A 26,573-nucleotide genomic window follows, 5' to 3' on the forward strand; every position below is an offset into this window, starting at 1 on the left:
GAAATTTCAGAAAACAATTTGCTTTTACTCAATTTATCATTCAAATATCAGTAAAAGGCTTGTTTCTGACCCCTTTTTAGTACAAATTCTTCATTTGATTAAGTCACAACCCCCAAAATTAATCACAGCCGTCCTTTGGTGGTATGACACCTTATGGTACAATTTCAAAAGAAACCATTTATTTATACTATACTAGTCAAGTATTATCCAGACATAGGGAACATGCTGGTTTCTGGCCCATCTTTCCTAAATGGTTAAAATCTAAACCACAGTCTTATCTTTGTAGGTTTAAGTATTTTGGTACAATATTAGAGACATTGATATGCTTTTACTGGAGTTGTATAGTTAAATTCTATGAAATACTTGTTTTTGGCCCCTAATTCAAAACTGGGTAGGGCCATAAACCTCTTACCCCACCCCTCAAATCAACACCAATCTTCCTTTTGTGGAATGGAACTTTCTTGTAAAACTTGATAAAAATCAATATTCAAGTTATGGCACAAAAACCAAGTGTCTGCTGATGATGAAGATAATACTGAAGATAACAGAGCCATACCATTACGAAACTGCTAATTTTTTGCTGTAAAAAATGAAACTGGTTTGGCTTGATGGTCATACCTTTCAATAATGTTCAGTTCCTGTACCACAAATTGGTAGATCAACGGAGCCAGGTTCATTATTGATCAATTTGGAAGACTTTATAATTTCATGGGACAAAAGTTTTAAAACTGAAATATTGTTTCATAGAAGCACTTTCATACATCAACCCTGTATTGTGGTCTATATTTTACTGAAAACAATGGGATAACAAAAATGCAAAGAAACTACAAGAATCTGGAATCAGACAGGACAAATAAAAGCAATGGAATTTCAGATAAAAATAAACCTAAAAACAGAAGACAAACAAATAACCATCAAGTTATTTTTTTTTTATCTTTTCAGTTTATTTTTTTTTTTTGCATATCTTCATACAAATTCAACATTATAAAACAAAACAAAAACAATCATTATGTCAATATCACAGATTACATGTACCATTTATAACAAAATAAAACTCTCTAGTTATAAAAATGCATTTTGTACATAAATTTCAAATGGTATAAATTTAGTGCATTTTTTTATAAGTATAGTGAATTTAAATACCAAAACTAAAAGTAAAGCTTGAATATTGATAAATTATCAAAAAGCTATGATATGTTACAGTTTGTATTATTAATCCCTTAAATGGTTAGATGTTTTTTAAGTAGTACTATAATATATATTACGTCAAGTTTTCCAAACTGGCTGAGTTATTGGTCCTCTGCTAACAATATTATACCTCTATTGGCTATCTAGTCCAATAGGTATATTGGCCTAGGCCAATATGTATTTTAACCAGGCCAATATGACATATTAAACGGCTAAATCCAATATTGGTGCACTTCCCTATTTTGTATTGAATTGGCAGTTTTGATCATATTTAGGCTAATATTGGAATGTTAGTCAATAACTACTCAAATGTACCTAAGTAACATATGTATAAGTGTTTCAAAGTTTATATTTCTTACCAATATCTCTTAAGTGCATATTTGACAGTCAATAAACATTTCTTGGCAGCTATAGTGAATGAAATAAGAAAAAATCAAGTAACCCACATCTATCTGAAATAATATTTATCATTTCCAAGTTTGTATTGAATGACTAATTTTTATCTTTTGAAGCGTGCAAGACCTTTCTCTAATGTCATTAGCATTGAAACACAATAGTTGTATAGTATTTCCCAGAGTTATTGTATTGATATTTCTGAGTCAGGTAATAGAGTCTTTATGCTGGAATTGATTTCTGACCTGATATCAACTGTAGTTTTCCTAAGGCTTTCTCACATGGCTCCATTATGTCCTGGAATTAAACATTAAGAAGTTAAATGAATTAGTACAATGCTGGTAAAAATTAAAGTATTTATTTGTCTGGACATTGTGACTTTCAAAAGGTATAATAAATATTAAATGCATATTCCAAATCAAGTTTGTTTTTACCTGGTAAATGTCTTCTTCCACAAAGTATATAGATGATCAAAATATCTAAAATATTTCCAAACTACCCATCACTTGTATTATGAAATTCTGTAAAGTAGATTCAGTGAAGTTGGGCAGACAAATTTCTTCAATTATATATTTTTGGAAATTTCTGAATTCAAAGGGTCTAATCTGATCAACTAAAACTTCTGAATTAAAAAAAAAATAATGGTGCCAGAGTCTTCTCCAAATGACAAATTAAGCAAAATAGTTGCATACTTAAATTTCTGCTTATTCTTTAAGTAAAAAAACAAACTTACTAGTTTATTATTACTTTCATTTTCTGACAAATTATGGGTGACCATGCAGTAATAACATTTTTGTTTATCAATTTTTTTTAACACTTGCATCAAATTATTAACCACTTGCAACAATACACAACTGCAGTTTTAAATTTCAGTTTTATGTAATTAAGAAATGATATTGACCTCATCATACAGCTTCAGGAAATTAATTTGTTTAACTATAAATTAAAAATCACATTATTGACATTATTGGCATCACTTCACAATTCAATTTGTTATCTCCCTTTAACAAGATTACTTCACATTCATCCCATTGAATGTGTTAATAAGTTTCTTAAAAACATTTATAATACTGCAGCAATGGATGTTAAACCTTACCCTGTTTTCTTTAAATCGTTTAAATATCTGTGATAAAAGGTTTGGTCCTACATTTAAATGTCTCATTTCTGCACAAACATCATCTGTAAACATCATCACTCTGGTTAAAACAATCACCACAAAAAAGCAACACACTACTGATGTCAACTCATACTCCAATGTTAAAGTTTTTTCAATTACAGTTACTTTAAATCATTAGATTCTCATTTACCAATCAATAAACCATAAAAGAGAACATGTGGAGAGTATTATTTTATAGTTAAGAGTTTCAAATTAGTGGTTGTCCAGCAGCCATTTTCACAAAATATTGTAAGAGTAACATTGACTTAAACCTTGAAAAAGCCAAGGCCCTCCATTTTTTTGGTTTTTAAAGTCTAACAACTCTGTAAAGAAAACTGTGAATACCATAGAAAAGGAACAAAAATAAAATATCATTCAAAGCACTGAGTTTTTTTTAATTATCATATTTGTGTCCAAAAGGGTATATCTGCAGTGTTTAAAAAGTTCAAGGTACAAGTCAATGTTCGTCATGAGAAAATTTATGCGCATAAAAATGGGGGGCAATGGTTCTTAAAAATACATGTAGGTGATGATTATATTATCAAAGTTAATAAACAAATCTTCATCTTGAATATCTAGTTAACTCTTTTAAGGTGTAAATAAAGCTTTAAGTAAATATGAAGATAAGCAACATGAAAAAAAGCATTTTAAAATAACAAAAAAGTTCATAGTATGAGTTGACAACACTATAATATATTACAAGTATACTGCAATATTCCAAAACTGATTGAGAAATGAATTTTAAAAAATAGCCAATTTTATGCACCTTGAGTAAGACTCATTGTCCAATTGAATTACATTCATTTCTAAATCAGTTCAGTAAAATCTTGCAGTGCAAATCAATTTTCTATATTTGCAACTGGCATAAATTTTCATAACTTAAGCCATGCAAATAATTGCGTCACTCCATTAATAAAAAGCATAGAGCAAGAAATAAAAGCAATTAAGTATTGATCACATCTGCCATTCAATGTCAAGGATGAATCCATTCACCATTGCAAACACTGTAAAACATACAATATCATTCCCATAGTAAACACAACATGCCCATGTCTCTCACCTTATTCTTGGTGAACTTTTGTTGGATTTCCCAAAGATTAAAACCAATTTTATAGTAATACAAATCTCCACAAATTTCATCTAAAATACATTCAAATATTGATAAATGTTCTTCAAAGCAATTATAAGACATAATTTTGTGCACTACAACCTGAACCATTCATGAAAATTACTAGTATGTGAATAAAAACAATCAAAGCTCCTTGGCCATTTCTCCTACCAGTACTCTGAAAAATTATACTAATTTTATATTGTTTGCAAGAAATTTACCAATCTGTAACCAAAAAGTAGTTCTGTTTTATAGGTGGCACTCAAAAATTATAGCAAGATTTCAATATACATTAACAACTTTTGTGCTGCCTAAAATTTTGGAACTTGTAAAAAATCTGAGAAAGTAGGTTATTGTAAAGGAATGGAACCAGTCCAGTTGAAAAAAAACTAGATCCTAATTGACAAAAAAAAGCATGAATTCCTGGCCTCCATCTTGCACATTCAAAATAATTCATACGTGCAAAGAGAATGGCTGAATGGGTAAGATTGTGATAAAAAATAACAAACAAAATTGCATTTGTATATGAGAAAACGTTTGAACATACTTAAACAGTTTATTCAGGCATTCCTATGTTATAATTTTTTTACTTGATTTATTTGGGTATTTACCATATTCTGCAAGCTCCATTACAAGTGAAACTATACTCTCAACAACTTCAGCATTGTCCTTGTGAAGTTCATACGCCTTCATTATGATTGGTACACCAGCCACATGACCCCCAGATGGTATTTCATTGGTCAACACTCTGTAAGCACTTTCCTCTGTAATCAGTTCAATAATTTCTAATACGTTGTCTCCCTTTTTACTATTTAATTGTTTTTCTGTCCTGATTTTTTACTTTAATTTTTCTATTTAAAGCTGTCTAATAGAACTAATTACTGTTTCTAATGTGAATTTTAGTACAGCCAATTTATTTCAAACCTAATCAACCACCTCAAAAAAGTAAAATGGTTGCCCCAAAAATGTTACAAAAACAAGAAAATGCTAGGACAATCACCTAGTTTCACAAAATGACAATTGATTTTTTTCTTTATAATGATTCATATCAAATCATGTGGTCTGACAACACTTTAACATCATGGAATTCTTTTAAGCAGAACTAGACTGACTGTACGTGAACATTTTTACCCACAATAAACAATACTTTGGGTGTTATTTTACACAGTAGTTGTTGCTTTGACAACATTCCCCATCTTCACCTTCCTCTCCATATTTGACAAGGTAAGCAAAGTATACTTATAAAGTAACATTGCAGTGTACATCTTACCATCAGGTTCTACCAGGCTGGCTAAGGCCAGACAGGCATTCTTCACAACTTTAGCATTTTTCATATGTTTTTCTATTGCACTGATCAATAATCCCACACAGTCTAAATCTCCAACACTATCAATGTTCTCATCTTAAAAACAAAACAAAGGAACAAAATAATCAGTGTTTATTGTCTGTGTGTACTGTATCAAGCTTAAGATTGTATGTAAAATATTGATCATATCATTTATATACTTTACCCAAATGTAAGATGTTTTGTGAAAAATTTTGCCCAGTGCAAATGTGAATGTAAGAAATTCTTTTGGTGAACATGTACCAGTGCTATGTGCCATAAAACATCAATCATATATTCTTAACTTCCACTTTACCTCAAATCAAAGGCCAAAACTCCATTTTATTACTGCTCAAGCTACAGCTAGTGGTCAAATTAAAGGAAACAGACAATAAGTCATTACCATTATAAACAATAATATATACATAAATATACCATTTAATGTGAGTGACATTATGGCTGCTGCAGCTGCTTCTGCTACATCTGCAGAGTTCATGTGTGTTTTCATAGCTTCACAAATATGGGTAAGGGCCTTTTGTTCTGTGGCTATTCTTACATTATCTTCTGAAAAAGTAAAATAAAATCTATGAAACTACACATGCCCCTAAAAAAATTCATTGTTTTCCTTTTAAAGACCAGGCACTGAAGCAAGTGAGGTACAATAGTTCTAAATGCTCTACTTAAACACATAGTTGAGTAAAGCTTATACCTAACTTTTTGTGAACTATTTTTTGTGAATAAACTCGCAGCTCTGTCAACTGAATGTATGAATATGACCACTTACACAACAACACTATGAAAATATGGATGGAGACCTACAATGTACATATGTATATAAATTCAAACAATTTTATCATGCTTAGTTTGTAAGTTAGACAGTCAGTTAAAATAATTTAGAATCCCAAACTTTAATCAGTAGCCCTATACCATGCATATGATTACTGTGAAAATAAAGAGCTGCGCTTTAAGCCCTTTGCCCTTTTAACTTGTCCTTTTGCTTTTAATGAATTTATATGATCAACGAGAAATACTACGAGTCCTGTCAAATACCCTCCCCATCCACAAAAAAGGAAATAAAAATTCACACAAAAATTGGCATTATCATAACAAATGGTTCAACAATTTTTCAACGAATAAATTTCCTTCAACCTTTCAGACTTTTTTTAAAGATTATAACTTCATAACCCAGAAATGTAAAATTTGACATTTATACAAATCAGAAGGGAGCTTACTTCAATAGATATGAACAATTCACTAAAAGATAGTGAAAGTGTTTTTGATTTATTGTGTGAAAATTTGAAAATTCCCCTTTTTTAAAGTATAAAAATTCATAACATGAAAACAATAAATCTGAAATTTATAAAAAAAAAAAAAAAATGCAAGGGAGCTTATGGCAATAGATATGAACAGTTCACTAAAGTTTCATGAAAGTTTATGAAAGTGTTTTTGAGGTACTGTTTGAAAACTTGTAAATCCCCTTTTTCTAAATATAAAAATTCATTACACGGAAATGAAAAATCTGAAATTTATCAAAAATCGAAACAGAGCTTACGTCATTAGATATGAACAATTCACCAAAGTTTCATAAAATTTGGTGAAACTGTTTATGAGTTATTGTCCAAAGTGTTGCTGACGGACAGATAGATGGACAACAGTATAACATAATACATCCTGTCTGAAATGGGTGTATAAAAATAAGAGCTAGTGACAAACGATTAAATAATCATAAGCTGAATATACAGAGAAAACTATAGGAAAAAAATTAGCTGTAGTGGCTATAAGTGAAAAAGTATTTTAGTACAGACTCGAATAATATGCCAATCTTTCCTTGCATTATGGTTGCTAAAATACATACTGATGAAAAGATGAAAATTATATTGTAAACAATTTTTTGTAAGCAATCATTTTTTCATAATATTGCAAGAAAGAAAAACCTGTGAAAATAGATCACAGCAAATACAAACATGTAAGTCCTCTATCATTGAATAAATGAATAAATAGTGTTTTTTGCAAATCTAAATAGCCTCAGAATTGACTTGAAATCCTTAAACACAAAAGACGTATTCATAATAATAATTATGTTTACAGTAATGTGATTTTCATTAAAACCTTACCAACAACAGCTAGACTCCAGAGAGCATGACAACAAGTGGCACATAACTCTGGGTTATTTGGATGTTTCTTTAAAGCATTTATGATATGTTCCACACCACCATATAAGCCTATCACTTCTATGGCTGCTTCTATAAAAGAAAAAACAAAACACTCCATATAGCATTGATAATATGTTCCAAGCCACCATATAAACCTATCACTTCTATGGCAGCTTCTATAAATAGAATACCCATTGTAAACACATTGATATGTTCCAAGCCCATATAAACCTATCACTTCTATGGCATCTTCTATAAATAGAAAGCCCATTGTAAACACATTGATATGTTCTAAGCCACCATATATACTTATCATATCTATGGCAGCTTCTAAAATAAAAAAAAACATTCTTGAAAGCATTGATGATATGTTCCATACCACCAAACTATGGCAGCTTCTAAATAATAATAAAAAACATTCTTTAAAGCATTGATGATGTGTTTCATACCACCAAACTAAGGCAGCTTCTAATACATGTATTAAAAAATAAACATTCTTTAAAGCATAACAAAACTATGGCAGCTTCTAAAATAATAAAAAAAAAATTCTTTAAAGCATTGATGATATGTTCCATACCACCAAACTATGGCAGCTTCTAAAATAAAAAAAAATTCTTTAAAGCATTGATGATATGTTCCATACCACCGAACTATGGCAGCTTCTAAGAAAAAAAAAATCTTTAAAGCATTGATAGTATGTTCCATACCACCAAACTATGGCAGCTCCTAAGAAAAAAAAAACATTCTTTAAAGCATTGATGGTATGTTCCAAGCCACCATATAAACCTATCACTTCTATGGCAGATTCTATAGACAGAAAACATTCTTCTGTTGAGATTACCATTTAAAGAAACTATTTCAGTAATAACAGCTGAATTCACAATAAAATATCTTTAAATGCATTTATTACTGCATACTTAAATTTTGCTTATCATGTGAATAGTAATTAGGATTCCAAAAGTTGCTATGGCAACAAACATGTTAGTTTTTTACAATAAATTCATAACTTTCAGAATGTTTTTAATTTAACTTATACCTTGAGATGCTAATGCCATCAGTAGTGCTGCTCCTGACTGTTGAAGTTCTGCTGATGATACATGATGCTGCAAATACACAGGAAAATATATCTTAAACTAAATTTACCAGGCTTTCTGAAAGAAATTCAATTTGAGATTATCCTAAAACCATTGAGTATTCCTCTAATATCAAAGTTATAAATAGTTGATTGGTCTTAAATCCAGTTATGGAAAGATTTAAGGAATATCTCAAATTAAGATTTTTTGTTATATAAATTATAAATCCTAAACTGTCTGCATCCATATTTTACAAACTGTTTTAATGTCATCCAGTTCTTCAGATATTTCACAGTTACGTCACATACTATCAACTTGATTTGCAAGGAGAAATATATCAAGCTTTTAGTAAGTATGTTTGATTAGAGAAAAATGTTAAGGATTTAGGGAACTATCATTCATGTAAACAATGATAATAAGTTTTTTTTAACCTATATTTAGGATATAAAACATGTATTTTTGAACCAGTAAATATTTAAACAAAGTGATACAGTCCTTGAACTGATTGCTGACGGATCGATAACCTATGACCGGCAACCAGTCTGATTACAGTTTTGTTACGTTAAGTGATGGATGATCTTTCAAAAATAAAACAAATGTAAAACAAATTATTAAATTGATGTTTAAATCTATTGCATTATGTAAAGAAGTGTAAATTGACAAAGAAAACAACGGGAACTATAAAATATATTGACCGCTATGTAGTCATGTGATGCTATCACCGGTTTAATGGATTGGTTTGCCGTATCAATGAATGATAGGAAACTGATCGAGATCGATGACCGATCACAATTTTTGTTGCATGTATTGGTTCAGGTACTATATGAGTTTCATTACAATTTCACTCAAGACAAACTTAAATTCATACTGCTTATTTATATAAGTACAAATGTATAAGTTAACTGTACATTACCTCCATTGCAATGGGAACAATAGAAATGATTTCTGGTGTGAATAAAATATCATCTGTTTGAGCTAAAAAAAATATAAAAAATAAAATTTTAATGCATTATTAACTAGGCTTTTACTGAATTATCTGCCCTTGTTTTGAACAATTTGGAAGTGAGGCTGACAAAGCCTTGAATCATTATTCATTTATACAACATGATAAAACAGATATGGTCTTTATTTACTATTTAAAGAATTATACACAGAGAAATTAATTTTTGCGAGTGGTTTCTCGCACAGACCGCTACCTTAAAAACAGAAACATAATCATATTTCTCATTCCAAACTACAGTAAAGATACTTGTTCCAAATTTTATTCTATACAAAGTGTCTTCTAACGAGGAACTTGTATGATTTTTCATGCTGATAAAGTATTCTAATGTTATATTCAAATCGAGCAATTCTGAAGGCAAGGTGAAGTGCATGTTTATGTCTTGTTTATATCTATTTTGGCTCCTCCCCTCTACAAAGTGTTAGCCTTCTTAATTAGGTATCATTAATGCTACCATAGCATTTAGACTAAAAATCTAAATAGCATTTAACTATGCCTTCTTGTCAATAACATAATTTAACATGCACATCTTATTATACTTGTATTTATATACAATGTTTAATAAATACAAATAGCATTAGAATCATAAAACTAATATCATTTTCCTCTACTGAATGTATCTTTAATTCTTATTAAAAAATGTTTCGGTAGCATTAAGTTCATTACTAATGAAGCCTGAAAGCAGTTTAAATATCTTCAGTACATGAATTTCCCAAATATTATAAAATTGATAAAGCATAAGAAGTAAATATATTCTAGGATTGTTTCTTGTTTGGTGAAACAAATTTAGCAATGAGTCAAAAACATGGCTGAATAACACGTGTAGGATTTGTGAATGTGATAACACTTCAATGGGAGACAAAAAGTGGAAAAATTATTATGTAAAGACTGATTCATGAGCTTCACCTGATCCAACCTTTTTTAGGTGTCAAAATATCATTTTTTAATTATAACAAAAAGATTTGGGAAGGTTAAATTAACACTAAGGGCAGGTTTACAATATCATAGCAAATGTATAAAAGGCTTAGGAGCAATATTTTAATGAGAAAATGGGTTTGACATACAAGTATCTTCAAACAAAAGCTCAATAATTTAAAGTTATTTTTTGGGTAAGATAGAAAAATAGCAATATCTCTCTAATAAGACCTTTCAGTTTCTGTATACCAGATGAATAGACTAATTACATGGACCAGCACTGTATTGAACTTAATATGTATGTTCTTGACCCATCTTTTAAACACAGGTTCATTTGGGAATATTTATAAGAACTAAGACATTACTGTTAATGATTTTAGCAGATCTTCCCTTAGTGACTAATCATCAGTAAAGCAGTATGTATGTTAGAGTGAGTTGAGGGGTATATCATACAGTGTATCATTAACACATTGTACCTTCTCTCAAGGCTAAAATGTAAATGGTAACTTTGTTATCTAATATACTACCAACAACTAAGTTAAATTGATCTAGCTTAGTTTTTCTTCCTTCAAACTACAAGGCTAAAAATCCCTTAATCATAAATATCATTGAGTTATCTCCCTATCTTTATAAATGTTGCCTTCTAAAAAGGTAATCAACACATATGATTTCAAAATTAAAATTTCTAGTAGTTTCAAAAGTAGGTTAATGACAATAATACTTACAACAGTTTGCATAATTTTATTTTGCAGATTTGATGAGAATACCTTACTGTACAAATCAATACACTAATTTACATTACACTAAGCAGCTAACACTATCCTACCTGTAATTATAAGACTGTTAAGTATATTAAAGCCAGCTATTTGTATGTCTTTATCTAGCAGATTATTTCTCATAGCAGCTTTGATCATACGTTTTCCACTTGCATCAATCTCAAACACCTCCATTTCTCTGGCTAACTCAACCAAATACTCTAAGGCGGATCTTACACAGTCCTCATAATCAACCATATTGGCAAGATATTGTACAACCTTCCGAACTCCTTGGTCTTTTGGAACTTCAGCTGCATTAATAAGGAAATAATGCATAATTGTGAGTTATGTGAAAGTACTTGAATTCCTGGATACCAATTTTCGTGGATTAGGAAAGAAACACAAGTTTGTGGATTCTTGAATTCATGGTTTTAAGGTTTTCAGTATAAACATCAATGGAAATCTCCTTTTCGTTGGGAACTAAATTCCATGGTTTGGCCTAACCACGAAAACCACAAAAACTGGTACCAAATGAACAATAGTACTTTTACAGTATGTGACTTTCTTAAAGACAACATCATAGCCTTACAAACTGCAGCACTTTAAGACACATTTTGTTAGGAAGACTATGTTTATTTAACAAAATATTATATTATACTTTAACACAGTAGTATATAATGCTGATTAAAAAAGATCTACCAAGTGGTTCGCTATATATATTGAATATATACAATGAAGCTAAGGTCATTTCTGTCCCTTTTTTTTCTTACCTCTTTCTTTTTTTAGAGATTCTCTTCTCTTTCTCTTCTCTAACTGTGATGCATCACTCCTCTTCACACATTCCTTTACATAAGCATTTTTATCCTGCAGTTCCCTGAAACAATTAAATCTTTCCTTTTAACTAGAAAGTTAATAGGATTTTATATCATACAGGGCTTGAAATGCAAAGTAAGACATCCCCAGGCTGTTTTGAAATTGTAACCTTGATATCTGACCTTTGATCCTCAAATTCAACAGTGTATAAGATTTTTTTATAGGATAAAGTATGTAAGTTTGGTTTGAAGAAAACTCTATCTCATCAAAAGGGTGTTATGGAAGGTACTGTAGTAATATATTATCCCTTGTAGGCAGGGAGATTAGTACAATAATCACAAGTTAAAAGCATTATCAAATTTTAGGATTTAAATACATAAAATATACTGTGAAAGTACTTCAATTCATGGATATTAAATTTCATGGAATACAAGTTCATGTATTCTTGAATTCTTGGTTTTGAGGTTTTCAGTAAACACATGAATAGAAATCTCCTTTTTGTTTTAAACCAAATTTTGTGGTTTGGCCTATCAACTAAAACAAAAATTGGTACCCCATGAACAATAGCACTTTCACAATAGTAACCCCATAAATAACACACAAACTTAACTTATACAAACCTCGCTGTTGGTCTGTTTTTACTCTTCAGGGTGTTTCTTATTAATGTGATTATCTCCCCAGAATAGAACTGGAAGACAGAATAAATTGTAATGATCATATTGACATATATATGTATATGTGAATCATTTGCTTTAAAACATGAGATATTCATTTACATGTAAATAAGTTAAGGTAATTATTTATTTTGGAAATAAATTATAAATTTGTAAAAGATTGGGAAGTAGGTTTATAAATCAGCCATGACATCTTTCAAATACAGTGGCAGATCCAGAAATTCTGAAAAGGGGTAGGTGATGCCTAAGGCCACCCCTACAGTGATTTCTATTTTTTTCAATATAATCAACCAAACTTATTGAGCCTGCCGCATTCTTTCACTAGTTCCTTTACCTTTGAAATTTCTTCAAATATTTGCTCCATAACAAAAGAATCTTCTTTAATTTCTTTGATTTTTTCCATGATTTCTTCCTTGGTGTACAGAGAAGTTGTGGTCAGCTCTAATAGGATACATCCCAAGGCCCACACATCAGAAGCCTGTGTAAATTTGTCTGTCACTTCAGGTGCAAGGAAATTAGTGATATCTGCAATATAATATATATTGACCTCCTTTTCTGAACTTGGACAAAATATTCTGTTATGATGCTTGATGCTACACAACTAAATTTATGTAGTCTGCATAACAATTTAACTGGTAAATGCCTAATTAACCATTTGTCTTCATATCTCATACATCATTCACAATTTAAATATTGCAAGATTTTCAATTTTTTTGGTAAAAAAAAATGAAGACCTAAGACATTTTACAAATTTTACCTGTATTTGTTTATGAAAATGTGGTAACAAATTTAACATGTCTGTTGTTGTATTACTGAAAGTTCATATTCTGTGTCAATGTGTAAGCTAATTACTAAAAGCTGCTGATATTTCTTACCCAATGTCGACCTTGTGCATGTTCTGGTATCTCCCATAACCGAGGCCACAGCAAAATCTCCAAGTATTAAGTTACCATCCTCATTCATGTAGATATTATTTGGTTTCACATCTCTGAAATAGTAAAAAAATCTATTTAAAGTATATGATATCTATTTAATTCCTTTTAAAATGATACACATTAAAGAACTTAAGTTTATGGATTGCTAATTTTCAAGGTTTTCTGTTAAATTGCTGATTCAAAAATACTTAAATGCAATAAAATTTTCAACAATAATTTCATGCTTCATGCAATCCATAAATTTATAAGATTTTGCCAAATCTATAATCAATTATTTATTATGTACATAAATATGTGTCCCATTTAATAACTTAAAAAGCTAACGTTGTAAACACTACTATAAAAAATGAAAACAACAGACACAATTTTATGAAGCCAACAAAAAAGCAGAAATTGACGAAATCTGAAGTATAAAATACTGTAAAAAGAAAAACATAACAGTTAAATACACATTTGAAAAAAAACGGAATTCTGTTTTAAAGCAGAAAAAATCAGGTCTGAAACAAGAAAATTTTGACATATACTGTACCTCCTATTCAAATAAAAGTATGTCCAAAATTTGCTCATCTAAAGGGAGAAATGAGCAAAAATTTCTCCTTGCATGTGCTCATTTCTCCCATTTGTCTTTGACAGGGAGAAGTTTTTGTAATAGATTACATAGAAAAATGTCAATATAATTATTTTTCAAACAGAATTTACTGAAACTTCTCCTTGTCATCAGTGTCTATATTTGGCACTGTTAAAGGACAAAATATTTTCCTCACAGTGTACAAGCTTCTTCTGTAAGATTAAGATCATAAAATGGCCAAATCAATTACAAAACAAGATTGGTTAAATATTGCAGCCCAATGGCTGCCTTGCATATTTCTTTACCTATTTTGGTTGAACTATTTCCCATTTCAGTGACAAACTGGATGTAATTATCATGTGCACATTTAATGATTGCTCAGTTGCAAAAAAAGGCCAAAACAGTATTTAAATAAGTATGTTACAGTAAAAGTTCAATTATCACTGCTTTTAAATGTAGAACCAAATGTTTCTGCCGAAATCACTAATTAAGCCATAAAAATGGGTCAGTTAAAAGGACATGAGTTACAGATTTTTTTAAAACTGATTTTACCTGTGAATAATTCCTTTTTCATGAGCATACACTAAAGCTTCAATAATCTGTCCAATCCAGTTTTTGATTTTCTGGAATAAACAATTTGGTTAATTTATAATTGAAATTTTTATATTGTAGTTGTGTTAGTTAGTCATACAAATTGACTTCATTACCATATATCTGTAAACAAGTTTTTTTTTAATAAAAAAAGTAAACAATTTGTGTGTTAAATCTGACATCAGTACTTGTAAATGACAAACTCACAGATTATTACCTGTTCACAGATATCCCTGCATTCCAAACTTTTAAAACAAGTGTAATTACAATTGCAACAGAAGAGTAAACAAATGCAAATAATCCAACTAAATAGAAATTGACCTGCATTTGAATGTTCACAACAGCAAGCTGCAATGATCTAATCAATGTCCCAAAAGTACATGAAAAATTTAGGAGGGATTCAAATATTGGAACCTTCCTTATTTGTTTGTAAGCAACATAGTTTGGTTTAAGGATAACTTCTTGTAGTTAGTGTTCATGTAAAATACTAACCTCCTCCTCAATAACTTCCTTGCTCTGTCGTTTTTCATTTATATAGTCACCAAGATGGCCTTTAGGAAAGAACTCCATGGCAATGCACATGTACATTGATGAGTCCTATTTTAGGGGGAAAAAGGGAAAAAGATATAACAGAAACAGTTTTTATTTGTTTTACAGTAATTTACTTTTTACTATGCTTGCATTTGGACTGCATGTGGAAATAATTCAATATGAACACTTTCACTGTTAATAGATGCCATTGTTTTTATTTTATCTTGGATACATAATTTCCCTATCACCTGATCAATAAACAAATACATGAACTTTAAACCATGCCCCTTTTAACAGAACTACTTTTACCAATGAAATAATTGTGTCTGAAAAAAGTCATGTGTATTGGAATAACTTAATATGAATTTATCATAGTATTGCCAAAAATATCAATTTATATCTGGTATAAAGAACTTTGATTTGATTTACACATAACATAAACCTGCACTTATTCTGCAACAATAGAACGTAAGTTCTTTATACAATTTAATTAACATATGCCTTTTTCCGTGCATTATGATTGGTTATCCACTTTTACAGACCTAAACAATGACAGCTTTTACAACAGTGTAAATTCAATGCACAAATAGTAAACGATGTAGCTATCATTGCTTTGACAAAAGATAGAGCCATTTAGAGACTTAAAATAGCATTATTTGTTTTATTCCATTCATTTTGGACATTGAGCATTCAAAACAACAATTTTTAATGAATATAGTTATAAGTAGCAAGTAAATGCTTTGAATATGAAAATGACAACCATGTCACATTGTGGGTTGAATGCCGACATTTGCAATAATGATTTCAGGTGTCAATTTCACAGAATGAGCATTTATACAAGAAAAAAACTATAACTACATTTCAGATAGTTAGGGATTGGAATCATAAGGATTAAACACTGTTTTTCAAGAATTTTTGGATGTGTAAAATTGGACCATTCACTTACAAACCTGATATAAAAGTCCTTTGGACTTTTATTTGTTTTGTGAGTGAATGGTCGGATTTTACACATTGATAAATTTTGGAAAAAACAGTGTTTAATCCTATAAAATATTCAGATATTAGTTGCATTCCTCTGATAAAATTAAACAGTCTTTGTGCTGATTTTTTATGATTTTTATCATATTGCTTTTTATCCAACTTTCTAAGCTAGTGGTAACAAAAAAATTTACCTACAGTAATTAAAAAATACAAATCGGCAATACAGTCCCACAGTGAACAATTTTTAATTGGCAAAAATGTACGTTGTTCAAGTATTTTATTGGTAACTAATAACTTTATTCACCATGGCCTGGGATTTTCATATTTTTTAGCAATGCTACAAAGCAAAAGCTGGTAATTTTTGTAACATTTATACATGTATGATGAAACTATACACCATGGAACTAAGATTAACTGATTCTATAAGAATCTTGTAATTACCTCTTTCGCCCACATGACAAAGAATTCTTTGTAGCCTGATACATAAGGATGGTCCAAGTTCTGCAGTGCTATGGACTACAAGAAAACATGCTTAGATTAAATACCATGATTATCATGTTGAAAGAGATGCCGATTTTTTAACAAGTGTAGGGTGAAACTTCAACTTGTCTTATCTTAATAAAAAAATGAATAGTTTTAAGTGAACATGGTTTGTTATATTTTTCATTAAGTCAATGAAATTCCTCTTGCAAGGGCTTGACTAATGATTCATTAGTAAAATAAAACAATTGCAAATTACTATTAACTAATGAATAAACTGCTGTAAGCATTTTTTCCAATCAATGATTATAGATAAATCTATCAAAATTTCTTATGTTTTTTTCAGGAAATTGATTACACTTTTAACATATATTTATTTTATTCTGGTTTTAAATCAAAAGGAATATAAACCACTGTAGAAAATTTTGTAGATTTATCTATATCAACCAGAATACTTACTTCCCTAAATGCACTGTTTGCTTCACTTTCATCGAAACATTCAACCTAAAAGTGAAAAGTCAAGAGTTGATAATATAAAGGTTGGATTGTTCTCACCTACATGTATTAATGTAAATCGAAGGTGGGTTCTTACAGATATTTTGAGTTTTGTATGTACAAAATGTATCAACCATTTATGAAAACCTTACTGTACAATGCAAAGTAACCTGAGTTACCTCAACTGATAGGATTTGTGACCTCATTTTTGTTATTCAGAAAAAACAACATCATATCATCAAAAAAAATTATTACGTATTCTTCTATGTAAGAAGCCTTGTGCATAAATGTGAAAGTACTTTTATTCATGGGCACCAATTTTCGTGGTTTAGGGGAAAATGAACAGTTCGTAGATTCTTGATTTCATGGATTTAAGAACTATATCATGCAAATGAATGGGAAATTTCCGTTTTGTTGGGACCATTTCATGGTTTACCAAACCCATGAAAACCATGAAAATTGGTACCTCACGAACATTAATACTTTCACAGTATATTTAATTTTCAACAAGTGGTTAGGAAAGATCAGCATGTAGGCTATGTACCCAAAACAGTTATTTGTATGCTGGCATTCTTATATGTTCAAAGGACAATAAAAAAGACCTAGCTATAATGTATTTTGAAAACTAATTTACCCTCTTTTAAGTTGTAGCCCTTTCTCATCTCATGTGTGAAGAGGTTAAAATGTTTAGTTTGGAGATTATTTTAACTTTTGTCTTTTAAAATTTCAAAATTTGTGTATATGAAAATATGCCAAAAGCCTATTAACACCCTAATGTATTAAAAAGGATCCTGACTAGTTTGAATACGCTTGACAGCTATCATATTGTCTACTGAGGAATATTGTCTAGTATGCTAGAGAAACTTGTAGAGATGTAAAGTTCGGTATACCCGGTGATACTGAAAATCTTCCTGCCTTAAAAGTGACCAGTGGTACAACAAGAAATATTGGGAATTCTTTGTTGGTGACATGACCAAAATAGGATTACTCAGCACAGCGCACTGTCTAAAAATTTTCTCCATTATCAAATTAATAGACTAAACAATCCCTTTCTGGCTTTTTTTTTAAGGTAAACTACATTCCTTGTATAGTTTTATCTTACATGTATGTACTACAATGTAGATACATTTGCATGTCAGTATTGCAGTTTTGAAAGCTCATCAGAACTTGCGTTTAATGTTATATTCATGTTACAACTTATACATATAAGAATTACTAGCCAGTAAGAACTGTACCTGTACGTACAATGTTTATGTCGTAGAACTCAAATCTGGCTATTATTTGATGGGGAGAGAGAGCAACTAGTTTAGTGGTCGCTAGTGAGTGGATTTGAAGCTCTCTGTGCTAGTGGAGTTTATTGTGGTGTTATCCAGTTGAATCCACTCAATAACGGTTTTACAAAAAAGTTCCAATTTTGTTGTGTTTTGTTAGAGAGTAATCAAGGGAACCAAGGTTATAGCGGTAATCAAAAGAATGTAATCCAGGGACAAAGACCAGACATGGAAAACAGACATTCACAACAAAGAACATAAAGTAACTAAAATCATACACACAAAGTAACAAAAGTAAATGAGCAACTCATTTACTAGGAGTTAGGAGGCACTTCAAAACACTTTGAATTGTTCCCCACTTGTTTGTCAATGATATTTTGGGATTGAAAGTCAATATATCTCTTAGATCTTATGAGGCATGTTTGCTGGACTGGACTCTGGTAATCTTCTGCTTCAATAGCAGGTACCAGTCCCCAAACCACCATGTACAAGAAAATAGACAGAACTTCAAACTGCTTCATGACCAGTATATTCTTGGATTTCATGTTGATCAGTTGATTATTGTAATTTTTGTTTGGAAGGCTCATTATACACAATGTTAATATTTCTTTTATATCAGATACAATTGTGTTATTAATTGATAACTACTTAGTAAACCGATTGGTTAAGACTTTATTTTATTTATTTACCTTCTTTAGAACACATTGCTTGTTTCCATTTTTTATGTCTTCTGCCAAATAAATCGTAGCTTGGGCCGCCTGCCCCAACTGATTAATCAACTGAAAGGTAAATCGAATAATTAGAACAAAGAAAACAAATAAACTACAAAAGTAAAACCAACTTCTCGAGTAAGAAGCGTAATTCAGTACCTTGTAGTTCTCCATACTTGACAACATGAAGCTTTCCTACTGCGCATGCGTGTCGCCTTTCTTATTGTAAGAAAAAAAAACCAAAACGGATTTAGAGTTTCACCATATCCGCCAAGCGAATTATTTTTTTATTTTATTTTATTTTTTTTTTGGGGGGGGGGGCAAAACTTAGGTAATTTAAGATGCAAAAATGACATTTCTTTATGTTGTCCATATTTTGAAATTTTAAAATTCACATTTGTAATTATTTATATTTCGCGCACCTGTCGGTTTTATTTGTTTTTAAGTTAAATGATTGTACAATTTAATACGTATACGTAAATACACATGCAACTTACACATAACATAACCGTCAGTCTGAGAGGTGACACTGGTAAATGTAAGTATAAAAAACTCATTTTGTAGAACAGGGATTATATTAACATGGAATTAGATTTTTTCAGATAGTCTTATAAGCATTATTTGTTTGGTGTTTTTATTGGTGGTTGGGTTATACATACATAATTCATTCATTTGTAGTATAAGGTTGTTTTGTTGTGTTTTGTTTTCTCAATATTAACTCCTAAATCTTAATATGGTGTACTAGTTTTCACATAACATTTTAAAATTTACACTTTAAACGTTTATAATATACAGAATATCTTACACACCGTAAAAATATCTTGTTTGTTTTATTCGATATCTTATGAAGGTTAAAAGATATAGCAATTTTGAAGATGTTTTATAAAATGTGGAAGATATCGACAAATAAAATTAATAAAAAAAACTGTTTATAGTATCGTATTAAGAGCTTACCATACAAAACTAAATATAAAATAAAATAAAGCCTATATGATCGTTTTCTTGGTTTAGGTTTGGATCGATAACTTGTGATCGTATTTGGCTAAAAGATTGCCCCATGAATACGGTAACCTAGCTATAGGGAATCGGGAAAAATAAGCAGTTCAAATTTGTCGCACATGCTCATTAACTAATCTATATTCTTATTATGTTGACACTTGTAAAGAACATTCGGTCACAAGGTTATTCCTATATGAACTTTTGTTTAGGAATGATGATCTCCCACTGAACATTCGGTTCAAAATAGAAACAAATAGTCCACGTAAAGCCATCAAGCCACTGTTCTATTGAAAAAAAAGAAGGCAATGGATTCATAGTTTAACTTAAACCTATTTTAATTTGCAAATCAGTGATGTGCGGACATTAAGTTGAAACAAACTTATTCAATAAATGAATTTATATGCACTCTTTAAGTTGTTAATCTTAGATTCGTACGAATAATTTTGTAGTTATATCAAGACGAAAGTAAAATTTATGTCTCTTTTTACAAAAGTTAACCGAGGATGCTTCATTTCGCCGTTTTATATTTAATCTGTTCGATTTCAAGGCTTGCTGATAGTTTAGGATTTGATTCTAGCAAATTAGGTGCATTACGCATACAAGAATATATGCCCCTGCAGAACAGAATATCTGACCATATGAGTATATTGCGGGATGCAAACAATATTGCGACATTGGTAAGATGTGCTCGATTATGTCTTGAGACTGACAGTTGTGGATCTCTCTTTTATCACAATGACACGGGTTACTGTCGACTTTTTCCGTTCTCAGCGATTCATGAAACGGATTTGATAAGGCCTAATTATGGTTCCAGATATTACAGGAGGGCAGAATATACGCCTAAAGGTAAATGATTATATGAAGATGTTTTCAATTCTATAAAATGCTATATTTCTATATTTGTAACGCTTTATCATGTTTTCCGCTTTTCTGACGATAAACCAATCAAAAAAACAAAAACAAACAAACAAAACAAAACAAAACAAAACAAACAAAAAAAACAACAACAAAAAAAACCAAAAAAAAAAAAAACAAACCAAAACACAAACAAAAAGAAAGAAAACAAAACAAAACAAAACAAAAACAAAAGTTTAAATTAAAAAAAAAACAAAACAGAAATAAAACAAAACAAAAACAATATAATAAAACGGTTTGAATAGTTTGTACATAAGCTATTGATACACAGGTACACTGGTATTTTTTTCAAACAATTAATTCACCTGAAATGCATGAAATATCAGCAAAAGGACTTTAAATCATATTTATTCAATCTATCAATCAATCAATTGATCAAACATTTATTTAAGAAGTGTGTGAAAAGATACACAGGTACATTTATAGTATGGTAACCGAATCATGTGTACATCTGTACGACACCAACTTTGCTAACAATGCAGACGCAAGGGCATTTTGTCAACGCAAGGGAGCAGAGCTGGCCAGGATTCGCGATTACGATGACCTGAATTTCATTGCATCTGTCATTGGTAAATTAATTTACAAAATAAGATTATGCTCAGACTATTTAAGTACTACATTTGTGTGTGTCTGAAAGTTTAGAATATAGTAATACTAGAGCTTGGCTGGCAAGCTTTTTTTCTGAGCTTGTGCCATCCTGATAAAGAAAATGAACTAATTGAAAACACCTTAAAGCAGTCAGGGAATGCATACCGTTATATTAGCTAATGCCAGTGTTTAGCCCGATTCGTATATTAGTAGTGCAAGTGTTTGCGTTTACAAAGTCGTCGGGTTGTATTTTTGATAGTAGGAGCAACTACCCGTGGTTACGTTTTTTTTTAATAACAAGACATTATATTGTATTTAGGCAAAATGGGAAGGAAGGTATTGAACAGTCTATTTAAACATAGAACTAATGGAAGTAGTAGAACAGTGACTACTATGATCACTAATACATCCTGGAAATGATTACTAGTACCTCCCTCCTGAAAACTAATCTAGTAAATTCACTTCTCTTTAGGGAATGGTTATGTAAAGAATTATTTTATACAAGGAATAAAAGATGACCAAGGAACGTGGTGGTTAGATAATGGAGAAATGCTTACTCATTTTGAGTGGTCCCCAGGGAGAACTGGGGCTAATGGGAACTATCTTGCATTAAATGCGTTCAACGGAAAAATGGTGGATGTTTCAGGCACTGATTTGATGGGATATGTGTGTCAGATACTTCTGTAACCAAATTAAATTTCAACTTCAGTGAATTTTTTAAACAAGTCGTATTCCTAACTATATCATTATGTAGATCGATTGAGTAATATAAGTAAGAACTAATTGCTTACAATGGCTGAGGCAGTGGTGGATGGGGATCCAGGGGTGGGACCCCCTCCCCAGTGTTAACTCTTTTTTTTCCTTCTTGCGCAGAATTTTGGAACACATGAGCAAATTTAACCCTGAACCCCGTTCTAACAACTACCTGGATCGGACTCCTTTTTAAAAACATTTCTGGATTCCACCCCTCCCCGTTAGGCACATCCTATAAACTAAAATAAGACACTTCAGGCAATTTTAAGTCACAGGTTTAGAAGTTTTTTTTTGTTTTTTTGTTTCTGTTTAATTTTTTTGCAAAGTATGAAGTTCATACAATTTTTACTACATATATGCTCCATACATAAATACAAGATGAAGACTTTCTCGATTAAAAAAACCTCCTATTACACCGAATTTGGGCTAATTAAAAACAAATCCATTCATGTGAATGTAGTTATTATTTGTCAAGATATGTGTTTATCATTTTCTGGGGTTAACCCAATATTAATACTCATAAAAGTACATCTAACATATAATTGAAATATTCATATTACCTCAAGTGTGCAATAATTCATAAAGAGAACAAACTGTTACATAAAAATGAAATACATTAGTAACTGTTACATAGTGTTCAGCATAATTATACTCTACTCATGTGTTTTTTTTTTCTGGTTTAAGCTTCACTTTTAACCACCATTTATCATTATTTGTTGTAGATCACCTCTGGGGTTATATTTCTTCTTGTTTATATCTAGATGTATTAACTCGGCGGGTGTTTCTAGAAAGATAGAGGACGCTTGCCCTGCCGGTGCACCTGGTCCATGCTCCCAGTTTTTAGTGGAGTCCGAGTTGCTCATTTACTTTTGTTACTTTGTATGTATGATTTTAGTTACTTTATGTTCTTTGTTGCATATGTCTGTTTTCCATGTCTGTTCTTTGTCCCTGGATTACTTTCTTTTGATTGCCGCTGTAGCCTTGGTTCCCTTGGTTGCTCTTTGTATGAGTGTAAATTAAAATTATGAATGAAATATAACTGGGTATGATTTTCATACGGAAAGGAAACAAAAGGCTTTATAGAGTATTGATCATTCACCGGTATACTGCACTGTCTCACAAATTTGTGAATGACCATTCATCTAAAACTGAACATGCTGAACAACAGTGTCTCATGTTATTTTTTTACCATATACATCACACAATTGGGTTCAAGGGTCCAACTCAAATCCCACAGGGACTCAAGATACATCATTTTAAGAAAATTTATAAAACCTTACAATAACAAAAAGGGGAGTCCAACTTAAATAACCCTCTCCTGAATATACCATGAAGGCTTGTGATTACAGCATAAAGATATCAAACTTCTGAATTTATCACTGTATATGGTATGTCCCAAAACCTTTATAATTGATACATTGTTGATCAATCTATATGATAATTAATTAATAACACACTATAAATCCTAGCTCTGAATGGCTAACCAACCTTCAATAGGTAGTCATAACTAAAGCAGACTTGTTCTACCTTCTATGATAGAATGCTCCTAGACCAGTCGCCGGCCACACTCAAATCAATTCAACTTACCCCAGTAATTCATGTATAATAAAATAAAGTCTAATATCATTCATTGTATAATTGAATCTTCAAACCACATTAATGACAATACAAACGATTAAATGTTACATCATGCAGATTTAACAAAACTTTACATGACACATATTCAAAATTATAGGACAAAATCTTTGAGAGCCAAGAATGACTAAAAGAGAACCTATACTAGTGTAGTGTTAGAAGGCTACCATGTACTGGTATATTATAATAATTAGTATTATATTTAATGGTGATATCGGATACCCGTAAGTCTCTTTGTACATGTAAACCCTACTTTTTTTTGGTTACAATTTTTTTGGTTCAGGTCATATGTACTACCTAAAATAAGGAATCTGCTACTTTACTGTTTTTACTTTAATTAAACAAACATATCACCTGTATTCTCACCAAGTTATCTAGATGGTAGCATAGTGTAGTCAATTTCTTAAACAGATAAAATGCTGATAACAGTATTTTGAATCTGCAATAACCAGTATATAAATTGAAAGTTGAACTGCATACAATGTGTCACCAAAAAAAAATAACAAAACATACATTTCATAATATAGAAAGCATAAGAGCTATTCATCTACAGAGTACACAAGACCATCTTAACTTTGTTCACTGAGATCATTTGAAATCAAAGATTTGAGATTTTTCTTCAATGAAACCAAGGCTCCATGTTTAATCAATCATATGTAAGAATAAAAGAAGAAAATGCATTTTTTTTTATCACAATCTGTCTTGACAAAAAACTGTGGAACAATATGAAATAAAACTAAATAAATCATCAGGATTCGTTCATTACCTTTACTCTAAGAAAATAAAAACTTGAAAGAAATATGATTATGTTATTAATTTTCTCGAGACAACTATGTGTTGCTTACTACATCATGGTACTTTGAATCTTACCAAAAGTCATTTATAACTACTACATATCAAACAATTTTTGTCCATGTCTAATTTTAATTGTTTAGAGCAGGGAGGACATTATGGAAAAACCCTAAGCTTGTTCATAAACATAAAAATCTATGAACATGAACAAGAACACATGAATGGTTAGCCAATGTTAAATATAAATCTAAACAAAAATAAGCCAATCAATAAGTACGATGTTGAAGCCATTCTTCAATGAAGTATTATTTGAATTTGGAATTATCATTATTTTGATTTAGGAGAATAAACCACTTTGCAAACGGAAGGTATAAAAATAATATTTTGAAGTAGGTTTTCCTTGTTATCCAAAAAACCTTAGCCATACCTACATAACTAACTACCATAATAAGGGTAAGTATCACAAATAATTTGCTTAGTTATTTTCTAAACTCAACACAATAATTTCAAATTCAAATAATATCTTGTTCATTTGAAGTTAAATGCATGAACACAAGGTTGACAAATGCATATTAGTAATTTTCATGTAAAGCTCTATAGGTACTATGCCATTTTTGCTCAAATAGAGCTATACATGTACAATGTAGTAATTTGTTTATAATAATCAACAAAGAGCCAATCCACTGTATTATTGTACAATGGACAAATGGACATGTGTCTTGAGATGTCTCAAGACTCATGTCTTGAAGACATCCCTGGAATCAAAAATGACTTCGAGACCAAATTTTTTTTTTTCGTGCCTTGAAGACATGATGTCAAAAAAGGATCAGGAGCCTCCAAAATTGATTTTAAACTTATTTCAGTGAATTGGACTATGCCATGTCTTGTAGACACACATCTTGAAGACACGGCAAGTGTATCTTGATGACTTGTCTTGAAGATGTGTCTATAAGACGTGTCTTTAGATGTGTCTCAAGACATAATTTAACATGTTTCAAGACATCACAAGATGTCTCAAGACACTGAGGTCTATTTGCTATGTAATTTTAATTTTCTTGAATCTTCTGAACTTATGTAGTCATGACCAGCATTTTTAATGTATCTTTTCAATAAACATCTTTGAACAAAATACATAGATTATATTTATTAACATACATATAGCTCTAGATCATGGAGATCTCTGTAGTACATGCACAGTGCTGCTCACCCTATTAATATGCAGTATAACATACATAATTCTGTGTTTACATATCAGCTTGGATGCATATTTGATAGGGGAAGCTAGTCCCTGTGATCTGTTCCTACTACTGCTAGCCCTATATTAAAATAAAGAAAAGCGTTTTTTAATGCAAGTGAAAATTCACTATAAATTATACCAAGTGAAATCTTTTGAAATTCAATGTTTATACTAGAAGAAGTAAACATTTAAAATAAGATTTGTTTCTTCTTTAAGGATGTACAAATTTCCTAGTTATTGTAACCAACATTCTACATGTACTGTATATAAACAATAGTAAAATCATAAAAGTTATTTTCCAAATTAACAAAGAATGACAGAATTAAAACAATAACAATTCAAATCAGTGTATACATAACATACCAAAACCTTTTAAAACATATCATGTAAATTACAGTCAGAAAACAATATCAAGTTGATGCAATGATTACAAATGCAAAAAAAAAAAAAAAAAAAAAAAAAAAAAAAAACCTGTGTAAACAAGACCTGCATAACCAAATACCTGTAAAAACCAAACCAAACATCCAATCAGTTTCTATG

General features: G+C 30.6%; 2 protein-coding genes across 6 annotated transcripts; one reads left to right on the forward strand and one right to left on the reverse strand.

The window, feature by feature from the left end:
* Nucleotides 1–922: 922 nt before the first annotated feature.
* Nucleotides 923–19,328, reverse strand: LOC148611309 (uncharacterized). 4 transcript variants are annotated; one of them, XR_015924108.1, is made up of 20 exons: nt 19,274–19,328; nt 19,094–19,183; nt 17,098–17,142; nt 16,600–16,674; nt 15,139–15,243; nt 14,608–14,678; nt 13,428–13,540; nt 12,887–13,077; nt 12,499–12,566; nt 11,836–11,939; nt 11,137–11,376; nt 9,309–9,370; nt 8,359–8,425; nt 7,284–7,412; nt 5,605–5,733; nt 5,116–5,247; nt 4,457–4,609; nt 3,798–3,877; nt 2,678–2,760; nt 923–1,878 (listed from the first exon to the last, which is right to left on the reverse strand). XR_015924108.1 is itself a non-coding variant. In XM_088591744.1 (19 exons), exons 1-19 carry the CDS (start codon nt 19,298–19,300, stop codon nt 1,804–1,806), a joined length of 1,959 nt encoding a protein of 652 aa, XP_088447870.1. In that variant the 5' UTR covers nt 19,301–19,328; the 3' UTR covers nt 923–1,803. The 4 variants fall into 4 exon arrangements, 3 of the variants coding, with proteins under 3 accessions (XP_088447870.1, XP_088447871.1, XP_088447872.1); XM_088591744.1 differs by lacking the exon at nt 3,798–3,877; XM_088591745.1 differs by lacking the exon at nt 2,678–2,760.
* A 232-nt stretch (nt 19,329–19,560) lies between these two features.
* On the forward strand, nt 19,561–24,512 carry LOC148611310 (uncharacterized). Of its 2 annotated transcripts, XM_088591748.1 has the most exons (4): nt 19,561–19,652; nt 20,691–20,959; nt 21,421–21,597; nt 22,089–24,512. In XM_088591748.1, the coding sequence occupies exons 2-4, from the start codon at nt 20,722–20,724 to the stop codon at nt 22,301–22,303; spliced, it is 630 nt and encodes a 209-aa protein (XP_088447874.1). In that variant the 5' UTR covers nt 19,561–19,652; nt 20,691–20,721; the 3' UTR covers nt 22,304–24,512. The 2 variants fall into 2 exon arrangements, with proteins under 2 accessions (XP_088447874.1, XP_088447873.1); XM_088591747.1 differs by lacking the exon at nt 19,561–19,652 and having other exon boundaries at nt 19,978–20,959.
* Nucleotides 24,513–26,573: the final 2,061 nt, after the last annotated feature.

The sequence above is a fragment of the Perna viridis genome, chromosome 7 (assembly GCF_037379345.1).
Source record: "Perna viridis isolate PV_CMFRI_1.1 ecotype Kerala chromosome 7, ASM3737934v1, whole genome shotgun sequence".
Lineage (NCBI taxonomy): Eukaryota > Metazoa > Mollusca > Bivalvia > Mytilida > Mytilidae > Perna > Perna viridis.

What these genes read in the sequence shown, in the direction of transcription:
- LOC148611310 (XM_088591747.1), top strand. Translation starts at nt 20,617, where the DNA reads ATGCTTCATTTCGCCGTTTTATATTTAATCTGTTCGATTTCAAGGCTT. An exon ending in GGCAGAATATACGCCTAAAG is followed by an intron (nt 20,960 to 21,420) that starts GTAAATGATTAT and finishes CATTTATTTAAG; the next exon opens with AAGTGTGTGAAAAGATACAC. An exon ending in TTTCATTGCATCTGTCATTG is followed by an intron (nt 21,598 to 22,088) that starts GTAAATTAATTT and finishes ACTTCTCTTTAG; the next exon opens with GGAATGGTTATGTAAAGAAT.
- LOC148611309 (XM_088591744.1), bottom strand. Translation starts at nt 19,300, where the DNA reads ATGTTGTCAAGTATGGAGAACTACAAG. An exon ending in TAACAGTCTTATAATTACAG is followed by an intron (nt 9,371 to 11,136) that starts GTAGGATAGTGT and finishes TATTTTTTTTAG; the next exon opens with CTCAAACAGATGATATTTTA. An exon ending in CAGCCTGGTAGAACCTGATG is followed by an intron (nt 4,610 to 5,115) that starts GTAAGATGTACA and finishes AACTGATTACAG; the next exon opens with AGGAAAGTGCTTACAGAGTG.